General features: G+C 37.3%; 1 protein-coding gene across 5 annotated transcripts; it reads left to right on the plus strand.

Annotated features, from left to right (window-relative positions):
• Positions 1 to 79: 79 nt before the first annotated feature.
• On the plus strand, positions 80 to 6,726 carry LOC103420956 (TMV resistance protein N-like). Of its 5 annotated transcripts, XR_011581161.1 has the most exons (9): positions 80 to 925; positions 1,024 to 2,140; positions 2,241 to 2,516; positions 2,699 to 3,784; positions 3,853 to 4,470; positions 5,003 to 5,113; positions 5,844 to 5,895; positions 6,154 to 6,209; positions 6,307 to 6,445. XR_011581161.1 is itself a non-coding variant. In XM_070822118.1 (5 exons), exons 1-5 carry the CDS (start codon positions 408 to 410, stop codon positions 4,378 to 4,380), a joined length of 3,525 nt encoding a protein of 1,174 aa, XP_070678219.1. In that variant the 5' UTR covers positions 80 to 407; the 3' UTR covers positions 4,381 to 4,549. The 5 variants fall into 5 exon arrangements, 1 of the variants encoding a protein (XP_070678219.1); XR_011581159.1 differs by lacking the exon at positions 6,154 to 6,209 and having other exon boundaries at positions 6,307 to 6,726; XR_011581160.1 differs by lacking the exon at positions 6,154 to 6,209 and having other exon boundaries at positions 6,312 to 6,726.
• The last annotated feature ends 4,833 nt before the right edge of the window (positions 6,727 to 11,559 follow it).

Here is an 11,559-nt window from a genome sequence, read left to right on the forward strand (position 1 = left end):
GTAGTCACACACTCACACTCACTGACTTTTCTCAATTTTTTCTTGCCAATTAAGTCTGCTTCTTGGTCTTCATTTTGTTGTTTTCTGGTTGGATTGATTCCCATCGTCCCACTTGGCTTTCCCTACAACCTTCACCCTTTCTCTCTTTCATTATTTCCTTTCCCCAAAACCTCTCTCTCGTTAAAGTTCCTGATAAAAAAGCCTAACTAAAGTCTAAAGCGTGCTGAAGGTGCTAAAAGTCTAAACCACTGCCGCCTTCAGCCATTCCGTTTCTGCAATTGTAGATCCAGTTTCGTCCCTCTTCTTCCTCTGCAGATTTCTCCAACCAATCCCACAGCGCCTCCCTCACTTCTTCTTCCTCTTCAAATTTCTCCAACCATTGGCGGCCACACCGTTTTTGCTTTGCAATGGCGATGAGCACCCAAAGAGCCTCTGCACCACTTCTTTCTCTGGAATCAGCTCCTCGATGGAAGTACGATGTGTTTTTGAGTTTTAGGGGTGTAGACACCCGCAAAGGTTTTGTATCCCATTTATACCACGAATTGTGCAAGTTCCAAGGAATTACAACTTTCCTTGACGATCGAGAGCTTGAAGAAGGAACAAGTATTCCTCTTGAGCTCCCGAGTGCGATAAAAGAATCGCATATTGCAATCGTTGTTCTTTCACCAAACTATGCTTCTTCCAAATGGTGCTTGAATGAACTTACAACCATTCTTCAATGCATGGAAGCTAGGAACTCAGTTCTGCCGGTCTTTTACGAGACAGATCCATCCGACGTTGGAAATCAACGGGGATCTTTTGCCAAAGCCTTCGCGGAGCATGAAGAAAAGTTCATCACTACCGAAGATAAAAAGAAGGTTGTCCAATGGAAGGCTGATCTAAAAAGACTGTCCAAAATTTCTGGTTGGCATTCAAAGCAATACAAGTAAGCATGCATGAACAACTTTAATTTCCCATGTCTTAACAGAGTCAAACTTGAATGCTTCGCTTATGTTTTTTTATTGGTTATTTTATACCTTGTAGGTGTGAAAGTGAGCTTATTGAAAAAATCGTCAATAGTGTGCGGAGGAAGGTGCAGGCTGCGTTCACCGTGTCAGATTCCTCACAGAAATTGGTCGGAATTAATTTTGGGCTTGAGCAACTAAGTTTGCTATTAGCTCATGATGCCAATGATGTTCGCTTTATAGGGATAACGGGAATGGGTGGCATCGGTAAGACAACCCTTGCCAAGCTAGTTTATGATAGAATCTTCCATCATTTTGAAGTTTACTGCTTTCTCGCAAATATCAGAGATCGTACTCTATTTAGTCTTCAACAACAACTTCTTTTCCCAGTCTTGAAAGAAAAGATTGAGAAAGTTTGGGATCAACAGTTGGGAATCATATACACTGAGAAGTGCTTACGCAACAAAAAGGTTCTTCTTGTACTTGATGATGTGGATCAAATAAACCAGCTACAAGTACTAGCTGGAAAAGAAGATTGGTTTGGTAGTGGGAGTAGAATTATCTTTACAACTAGAAATGAACGTTTGCTAGTCCAGCATGGCATAACTTTATGTCATGGTGTCAAGTTGTTAAATGATGATGAAGCTCTTGCTCTGTTTAGTCAACATGCCTTTAAGAAAGATCTGCCCGAAGACGGGTTTTTGGAACTGTCTAAGTATTTCATTAATCATGCTGGAGGCCTTCCATTTGCTCTTGAACAGTTGGGGTCGGCTTTGTTTAAGAGAGGTCTAGATGCATGGAATAGTGTACGGGATAATCTAAAAAAAATTCCTAATCCAACAATTTTTGATAAACTCAAAATAAGTTATGATGGACTAGAAGAGATGGAGAAGAGAATTTTTCTCGATGTTGCATGTTTTCACAAAGGGAAGCACACGCAGCGAGTAATTGAAATACTAGACAATTCCTTTGATATTTCAAGCCGGATCTTGATAGATGCTCTAATTGAGAAATCTCTCCTAACCTCTGAAAAATGCTTCCTGTATGATACTTCAGTCCAGTACAGCGAGATAGGGATGCATGATTTGATACAAGAAATGGCATGGAGAATTGTTGGTAACGAGTCTAAAGAGCCTGGCTTGCGGAGTAGGTTGTGGCTTCCTAATGACATTTTTCATGTGTTCATGACCAATACGGTAAGAAGTTATGTAAGATTACCAAGTTCGATAGAAGATATTATTTTTTTAGCACGATACTAAATGTGAAATTGACATTTCCTACATTCTTGGTTATTAGGGGACAAGAGCTATTGAAGGCATAGGCCTACGGTTACCCGAAATAGAAGAGGTGCACTGGAACTGTGAAGCCTTCTCTAACATGTCTGGACTGAGGTTTCTGGAATTTGACAATTTGATCGTTTCTTCAAATCCCAAATTTCTTCCGTGTTCCTTGAGAATTATGAATTGGAGTTTGTATCCTTCCAAGTCTCTTCCACCAAGCTTTCACCCGCGTTTCCTTACTGAACTAAAGATGCGTGATAGCAAACTTGTTCGGCTTTGGGATGGAAAAGAGGTAAGAACATATTCAATGAATGCTATTAACATTTTTTTTAGGCTAAAGTACCCTTTACCACCTCAAGTTTGGGGTTGATTTCAAATTTTTACAACATCTTTAAAACATTTCAATTTCATATATTAAAGTTGTAAGGTTTTTGGAATTGGAAGCTTATATACATTATTTCTTGTATTCTGCAGAATTTCCCCAACTTGAAATATATTGATCTTAGCATCTCACAAAAATTGATAAGTACCCCAGATTTTACTGGTCTTCGAAATCTTGAGAAGTTGTTTCTTATGTTTTGTACGAATTTAGTAGAGGTACACCCGTCTATTGCAGTTCTTAAAAGACTTAAAGTTTTAGAACTTTATTACTGTAAAAGTATTAAGAGTCTCCCAAATGAGCTAGAAATGGATTCCCTTGAACGTTTAGATCTTATGGGATGCTCCAAAGTGAAAAGAATTCCAGAATTTTCAAAACAGATGAAAAATTTGTCCAATGTTTCATTAGGTGGGACTGCGATTGAGAAATTACCTTCAACAATTGGACATCTGGTTGGCCTTACTGAACTGCGTATTAATAATTGCAGAAATCTATTGGATATTCCTACTGAGATTTGTAATTTGAAGTCTCTTAAAAGGTTGTGTGTCAAGGGAAGTTCAAAAATCGAAAAACTGCCAGGGAAGATGGAGTTTTTAGAGGAACTTGATTTGGGGGGAAACGCAATAAGAGAGCCACTAGTTGATATGAAAAGTCTCAAACGCCTGCATGCTTGTGGATCAATTGGTAAGCCAAGGGACGAGTGGGGCCTACTCCGCTTATTTGGAATTAGAAAGAGCCATGAGCCTTGTTGGGGTTTGGTGTTGTGTTCTTTAAATCATATGCGTTGTTTGGTGGACTTACAACTACGTTATGGTGATTTTGGTGAAGGTGATATCCCCCATGATATTGGTAGCTTGTCCTCTTTAGTAAGTTTAGATCTTAGTGGAAACAATTTTGTTACCCTTCCAATAAGCATCAAATGCCTTTCTCAACTTCAGTATCTTTGCTTGAAGGATTGCGAAAGACTTGAGCAACTGCCAGATCTTCCTTCAAATAGCTTGTTATATGTAATTGTAGATGGTTGTACCTCCTTAAAAAGGTTGTCGGATCCCTCGAAGTTGAGCAGCAGATTCGCCAATATTTATGATTTTACTTTCAGTTCTCGGAATTGCATTACATTGGTTGAAGATGAAGACTGGATGAATACAATATATTCAAGGATCGTGAAATTCGCCGCTAAGGTACTCTCTCTCTCTCTCTCTCTCTCTCCCCTAATGGTTTCTCTCCCCTAATGGTTCTTTTGGTGCAGGGAATCTGTCAGTATAATTATATTGTATGCCCCGGAAATGGGATACCCGAGTGGTTCAACAATCAAACTGTGGGACATTCGCTAAATTTGGAGCTACCTCCTCAATCATGTAGCAGCTGGATGGGAATTGCTTTTTGCGTTGTTTTTGCACAACGCAAGGGAAATCCAGACGCCCTTCAATATTATGGTTTCGAAATTCAGTTATCGCCTGAGATTTCATTTCGGATTTTTGGAGAAGAGCATTTGATGTCAGAACATCTTTGGATATTTTATTTATCCCGAGAAGACTGTCAGGAACCGTTTTCATTTGAAACATGTTATGATGCGGGAGGATGTCGACTCAAAGTAGGCTTGAATATGGTGAAAATGTGTGGGGCTCGTTTGGTGTACAAGCAAGATTTGGAAGAACTCAACCGAACACTGACAATCTTGAAGCGAACGCATGGATATTGTGAAGAGGCAGCTCCAAGTGAAAGTGGTAGTTTTGATGACAAAGAACAAGCTCACAAAAGGCAAAAGGAAGAATAAAAATTGCTTTCTGCTCTATTTAACCATTCAATGCTTGATAGTCCTACTTGGAAAGCTAAACATGGTGCTTTTTTCTCAGAATCCATGTTAGTAAGTCACCATCTCAAGCCCTGTATAAACTACCTGATATTTGATTATTTTTTTCCTCAAAGCTAATTTATTTGATCCAGCAATGAAGTCTCTGTATGTGCACTGTATGTACAGTTATTAATGTGCATCTCTCATCTATGTCAAATTGAAATAAAAAAAATGCAAAGTTGTAGTATGTAAATAAGTTTTCAACAAAAAGTGCAAAGTATGGAAGATATGGAAGAAAAATATGTTATGATTTTTTCACATTAGCCGAATTGAAGCAAAATTTATTATGCTATGAACAGATAAGTAGCTATAGAGATAATGTAAAAATGCTTGAGCAGTGCCGATCATGATATGTGAAAAACCAATAAGGAAGCTATCTGTACATCGTTCTTCAAATAACTGTAGGATATTCAATAACAATATTGTGCTAGTTGTGAATCGTTTCTTTGTTGTGGGTACTGATAATTTTGAACTCAAACTGAAAGCAGATTCTTAATGGTGAGACTAAGGCGCAACTATTAAGTGAATATTTATTTATGTGCAGGATGAGAAGAAGTTTGTCATACCGGGTTAATTTCAACATGATTATTTTCAGAATGAAGCTTCAGCTGCAGATGTTGCCTAACTGAACTATTTTAAACATGGTTGGAACTTGGTAGGTGATTTTTTTGTCCTTAAATAGGTCTGATATAGCCACAATTAATTAAGTCCATAAAGGAGTAGAATATATCGAAAATTATATTTTTCCTCTTTACTTCTCACACACCCCTTGTTAATATATGTCCGTTGATTTTCTTTAATTCATCCGATCCGACAGCCAAAAACTAAAAAGGTGTTGGAGAAGTAAAAAAGGGTGTATGGATATCACACCCCTATTTTTTAACTTTCCAAAACACGTTTGTTCTCTGCCTCCAGGACCTCATGTTCTTTTTCAGTTGCCCTTTCTTTCCGTATAGTTTCTGAATTTTCTGCACATGCCTTAATGCAACTTGCCAAGACAGCCGAGGCTTTAGTTTTCCAATCTGTTACTACTCCAGAAAATAACCCAAAAAACCAGAGCTGACGTAGTATATATAGTATATCCCATGGGAAATTGGCCGTTCTAGTATGAATTCAAACACGCGGTCCCAAAATAGAAAAAATCTGCCGCATGCTAAACTCAACACCATGAACATCCACAATTTAGGTTTGTTTTCGGCCATTCTCTCCCCTCGCTCTCGCTCATGGTTAGTAGAGGTGACGGGATGTGATTGTTCTTCCAAAAGTGCTTTTAGAGCAGTTCTGGAGAGTTGCCAGTCTGTATTTTGTGTTGGCAGCTGTTTTGTTCATCACTTCTTTAGCTCCTAGTACTCTAATAAGTTTGATTTGTCCTTTGGTCTTTGTAGTGGGGGCAAGCATGATTAAGGAGGCAGTGGAGGATAAACATAGATTTTTCAGGTAAAACATATAAATACTGTAGAATTTTTCTTGTTAATTAATTTCAATTTGTATGCTCTTCTTCCATATGTTGTCTTCAATTTGTACACTCCCCAGTTTAGAATCTCTTCTCCCCTCTTTGAAATTTCGTATGATCATAAACTGCATTGACTTTCCTGTTCTTTCTTTATGTTCATTGCATGAAGTTTGTAAATACGAAACCCGGTTATTCCTTTTGCATTAATTGATGATTGCGTATCTGGTGACGTTTTTTGTCAGTCCTCCCTAATTACACATAATCAGTAGCTTGGAGGAGTCTGAAGAACTTCTGTCAAGTAAACCTACAAGCTAACGTTGTGTCCTGCATTGATTGTTGGTGCCTCTATGCCGTACGGTATTTCTTTACTCTTACTGTCTACTTCTCCTCTGCAGTGCAGCTTGTTGCATTTCGGAATGAAGCTTACGTACTAGCTAGGTCAGTTTCACCACCCATTGACTGGGTCTTCTGCTTTGCCGCAATTCAATGATCGTGTATGGACGTGGAAGAATGGTCATGGAATGAAGAATGCGGTTGAACTTGAGATATACAGTCCGAGATGCAAGTGGGCTATAAACACCAGATTTAACATTTGGAACACTGGCTTTCTCCTCGTCACCAATGCTACATCAAGCATATATGCGGCTGCAAGTTTGTTCCTATTAAACCGCATTGTATTTGTAGCATGGATTTAAGTGTACAAGGTAGGTATGGATTTAAGCATGTATTTGTAGCATGGATTACCAACTCTGATTAATTACTGGTTTCCGATAGAATGATTAATAGAAACATAGAGAGAGCATTTTTTTAGCATAGATTCGGAGATGGTTACTTCAATTCTGAGAAGCATCACCATCAGATTTTGAAATTCACTTCATTTTGGATCATTAAATCATTCAATAAAGCACAAAACCATTCGCTTTTGCAGAGTGTTTCTTTGCCATCAGACTATCACTTCAACTTGGACCTACCTGGTCACCATATTCATGTGTTCACCTTAGGATATTCCTCGTTCCATTCAGTTCTTCCAAGTCTTGCTTTGACACCAAATGCGCTCCACACTTCTTCACAATCAAGCATCTATTGAAACTTTTCGATCCTCCTATTGAACCCCAATGCATTTCTAACAGAAACTTGGAAGTAATATTTCCTGTGGGTGTGGCATCCCAATATTCTTGCTGATGCATGTAAAACATTCAAAGGTGATCTCTCACGAGATGCCTGTCGTTCCCAAAACTCAATCCGGACAGAAGACTTGTTCGGATAATAAACATTGAATCTGGAATAATCATCTTCAGGAAGCGCAGATAGATTTTTCTCATCTCCAAAACCAACACAAAAACAAATCCCCTTCCACAAGTTTATCCAATATACTAACCCATACATCAATGCCTCTCCTATACAAAAAAAGGTCCCAAAATTTTAAGAGTAACGGAAGGCCTCTAGCATAATTTATGAAGCACTTAGACGGTTCTAAATAATCTTCCTCACAACGAACTTTCCTAAAGGCATTACAACCGAAGAGCTCCACAGCTTCATCATCATTTAATTCCTCAACCTTATGGCCCTGTTTGGCAGCCGGATGGAATGAGTTATTTTCAATTAAATTGGACATGTAATCCACCCCGTGTTTGATGAGCAAAATTGTACACAAACTGAATTGGTAACAAATCCGAAATAAGAAAAATAGGATAGGTTATGCAATCAATCCTCACACATGGGTCACAAGTCCCGTATCCGTCATCTTCTTTTTTGTCTATACGATGCTCAACTAGAAGACGTTCGTCTCTTATTGTAACGATGATTCTACTTCTCATGCCAAACCAATCTCTATTTCCAGCCAATAATTCTAGTTCGTGTATTCCATCTACAGTATCAAGAATGAGGGAAATTTTTTATCACAATTTTTTGTCAAAGCAAATTAATGTCAGAAGTCAAACGGTAAAGTCAAAGAGAGTGAAGAGGTTTTATATATTCAGACTGGGCTGGGAAGAAGATAGTGGGTTGTAATTTAGGCTTAAACCCAATTACCATATTTTTATTCAAATTTTCTTGCTGGACTTGTAATCATTATGCATGGGCCTTTTGTGTTTGTTGGGCTAAATGCCATAATTATGAAGTAGTGTTTTTCTTTGTTAATTCAATTCGAACATTTCTTTGATTCAAAAAAAAAAAAAAAATCGAACATTTCTTTCAATATTCAGAAATAAATTAGAATTATTTTTGTTCTACTCTAGTGTAGTAAATTTTCCATACTATTAAGGACACCAAAAAAAAAAAAAAAAGAATTACACTTTTTTTTCCTGAGCTTCAATGTTTGGGTTGGGAATGGAATTGTATGTTGGATTTTGTTTTTTTGTTTTTTTTGTGTTCTTAATAATAAAGAAATCTAACTTTATCATAAGTAGGACGAAAGAGTTTTTACTCCCAAAAAAATCACGGATTCTATTTATATTTTAACATATTATGATAAAGTTAGATTTCCTTTACTTACGAACCGTACGTTGGATTAGATTTTTATTTCATCCTCCCTTCATTGAAAGATACAAACCTCCAATTCACTTTATGAAATAATTTGATTTTCACGTACAACACAATTTACCTAGCACCAATTGGTAAATTAGTATCATATGATGTGGTAGAAACTAACACACAAATTAAACCTTATATATTATGCAATTGTAGTATGAGTAAGTAGGGATCATTCTAGGCCGGGGATTAGTTAGGGATGCTAATCAACACAAATTAAACTTCAAAACAGAAAACTAGACTCTAATGACTCAAAACAAACTAGAATGACTCAAAACAACACAAAACAAGCTAATTGACTCAAAACAGAAACTAAGGGTGACTTTGGACGAAAATTGAACTAAAAAGACTCAAAACAATAAAAAGAAACCAGTTTGGACAAATTCTAACTAAAAGACACGAAATATAAAGGGGGAAGTGGTTTTTGACGAATTTAAAGTAAAAACAAACAGATTTAAAGACTCTAAACAACTTTGGACGAAATTGGGTGTTTTAATGGGTGAATGGCTAGCTAGAGGGTCCTTCTCCACACATGACACATATGCATATAAATCGATTTCCAGTTATTATTCCTATAAACCATGAATGATAATGCCCCAAATTAATCATGAGAAGCACAAATTAACTTTCAGATTTTCCTAAATTCATTGAATTGGACTCAGCGACGCAATCAAATTATTCTTATCAAGTTCCCTATATGAACTGCATGATAGAGATACATATCAAAGATCATTAAGTTCTATGAAAATCATAAGCATTGACATGACATTCGTAACTATGAACTGCATGATACTCCTGCCAGGAATTTACTTAACTCAATCGTGACTAGCGACTTCCACTACTTATAAATATAAGTTCAGAACGATAAGGTGAAATTCCCTTACATTTTAGCATCAAATCCATGCATGCAAGCTAAGTGTGCATCCTTAATCAACACACAAGAATAAGTTATCAATCAAACAGATAAGTAAATTGCATTCACGATTTATGAAACAATAATTGAACGTAATCAATTCATATGCCATATATGTTCATGGCTTTGAATTCGCCTCTAGCTAAAACGAATTTAGCTCCTCATTTTCGCACTTAAACAAAGATAACTTAAATTAAACATTGAAAACAAAGGATAGAATACACTTAGAAACGTTCCAGCAATCCAAGCTTGAATGGCAGGGCACGGCTCCAAAAATCTCCTCTCCTTTCTCCTTGCAAAGTTGCGGCACAAAAGTGTTTGTCTCTTAAATTACGCTATTGTGTGTGGTGGATGGGTGGTGTGAATTGTGGTGAAAGATATGGGATGTGGTGGTCTCAATTATGCGGCAGAAATATGTATATATAAGCCTAGGGAACTCATCATGAATTCCTGAGATGAGAGGGATATGTTTAGCACAATTTGAGAAGGAAAAGGACTAGGGTTTGGCAAAAACCAAGGGGGGAAAGGAAAGAGAGGTGCAGCATCCTTGTAGGAGAAAGATGGGGCTTCTAGAACCATATATTTAGGTGAATTAATCTGAAATTGATTCCCTCTTGCAGCTGCAACTAAGGTAGGATAAGATTAGGATAGGATAAGATAAGATAAGGTTAGTTTGGATAAGATAAGGTTGGATAAGGTTTGGATAATGTTCCTTCTTTTGAGCCGATTCCTTATCTTCCAAGCTTCCAAATTTGATTCTTCAGATGTTAAGCACATTCCTAGCCTCTCTTGAACTTCAAAAACGTCCATCCACCTTACTCCATATGCAAGCTATCCATTCCAGTTCAAAACTGCTCTAAAATGCTCCAAATTGCACTTTCTTGCCAACTTTGTCATTTTAGCCTACAAACACACGAAAATACACTAAATCACTATAATAAATGGAAATTAAACTAAGTAAATGCAAAGAAACAAGCTAACTAAGTCGCATAAATATGCTCCTATCATCATACAATTTTGAAAAATTTTATTTGAAAATTTCACCTACTAATTCCCATGAATGTTAAATCCGTTTGAAAGTTTGATTCTTATGGAATTTAAAACAATCATAATTAGCCAAATTGCAAGAAAAATATATAGGGAAAAAGAATTTAAAAAATAGTAAAAGAGAGTATAATTGTAATCGTAAGTGGAGGGAGAGTGACAAAATGTGGCTCATATGGGTTGCTACTTTTCTCGTGGGACCCATTGTTTTTTAGGGCTAGATGTAGCCCAAGTTTATACTACCCAAGTGGTGGATTTAGCCTCATTTTCCGGCTCATTGGAGATGAAATTTCTCACTAAGGCTTGAAATATAGTAGTCTCTTGGAGGATAAAGCCCACATTGGGAATGCTCTAACTAGCAACTGCTAGGCTGCTTTGGGCGGTTCAGGTTCTTCCTATAATCTGCACTCGGCTTTGGGTGGGCCTTCCTTTATACTTGGAAGAGTGTACAGTGTACTGCATGGTGTTGATTTGCTTAGAAAAAGTGCTATGAAGGATAGGCAATGGACTGAACACACAGTTTTGGATGGACCCTTGGATTTTTAGAGAGCCGTTAATCAATAAACTTGATAGTGTTAGTGATATGTCTACGAACTTTGTGTTGCTGCTTACATTAAAGATGGTTGGTGGGATCTAAACAAATTAAGGAATGATCTTCCAGAAGAGCTGGTCCAAATAATAGCTAGTCACCCTGTTGGTGCTTTGTGTGCTGGCATGTATAAGAAAATATGGGGACAAAGTTCAAATGGTCAATTCAGTGTCAAAACAGCTTATGTGCTCCTTTTCTACGGAGTTGAATGGTCTCATTCTCCATGGTATGATATATGGAAATTGAAGGGCCATCCAAAATTTAAGATCTTTCTTGGTCAATTACCAAAGATAGGCTTTTAACAAATGAGCAAAGGGCAAAGAGAAACTCGACTCTTGATTCCTCTTATACTTTGTGCCCTTGGCCTTAAGAGACCATTCTTCGTATACTTTACTTTAGGACTACACAAGAGCACGTAGTATTTGGGAATTGATGGGAATCCACCGACAATTATGGTTGTCCTTTAACCTTGATGTTGAAGCTTGGCTACTGGCTAATTTGAATTACAAGCCAGTATGGTGTAAACAAACTGGGTGGGGTAGTATATTTATTTTCTTGTGCTGGTGTATATAT

This window comes from Malus domestica, chromosome 05, assembly GCF_042453785.1.
Source record: "Malus domestica chromosome 05, GDT2T_hap1".
Classification (NCBI taxonomy): Eukaryota; Viridiplantae; Streptophyta; class Magnoliopsida; order Rosales; family Rosaceae; genus Malus; species Malus domestica.

Excerpts from the sequence above, each read along its gene's own strand:
- LOC103420956 (XM_070822118.1), top strand. The coding sequence starts at position 408 with ATGGCGATGAGCACCCAAAGAGCCTCTGCACCACTTCTTTCTCTGGAA. Across the intron at positions 2,517-2,698 it reads GGCTTTGGGATGGAAAAGAG|AATTTCCCCAACTTGAAATA; the intron begins GTAAGAACATAT and ends TGTATTCTGCAG. Across the intron at positions 3,785-3,852 it reads TCGTGAAATTCGCCGCTAAG|GGAATCTGTCAGTATAATTA; the intron begins GTACTCTCTCTC and ends CTTTTGGTGCAG.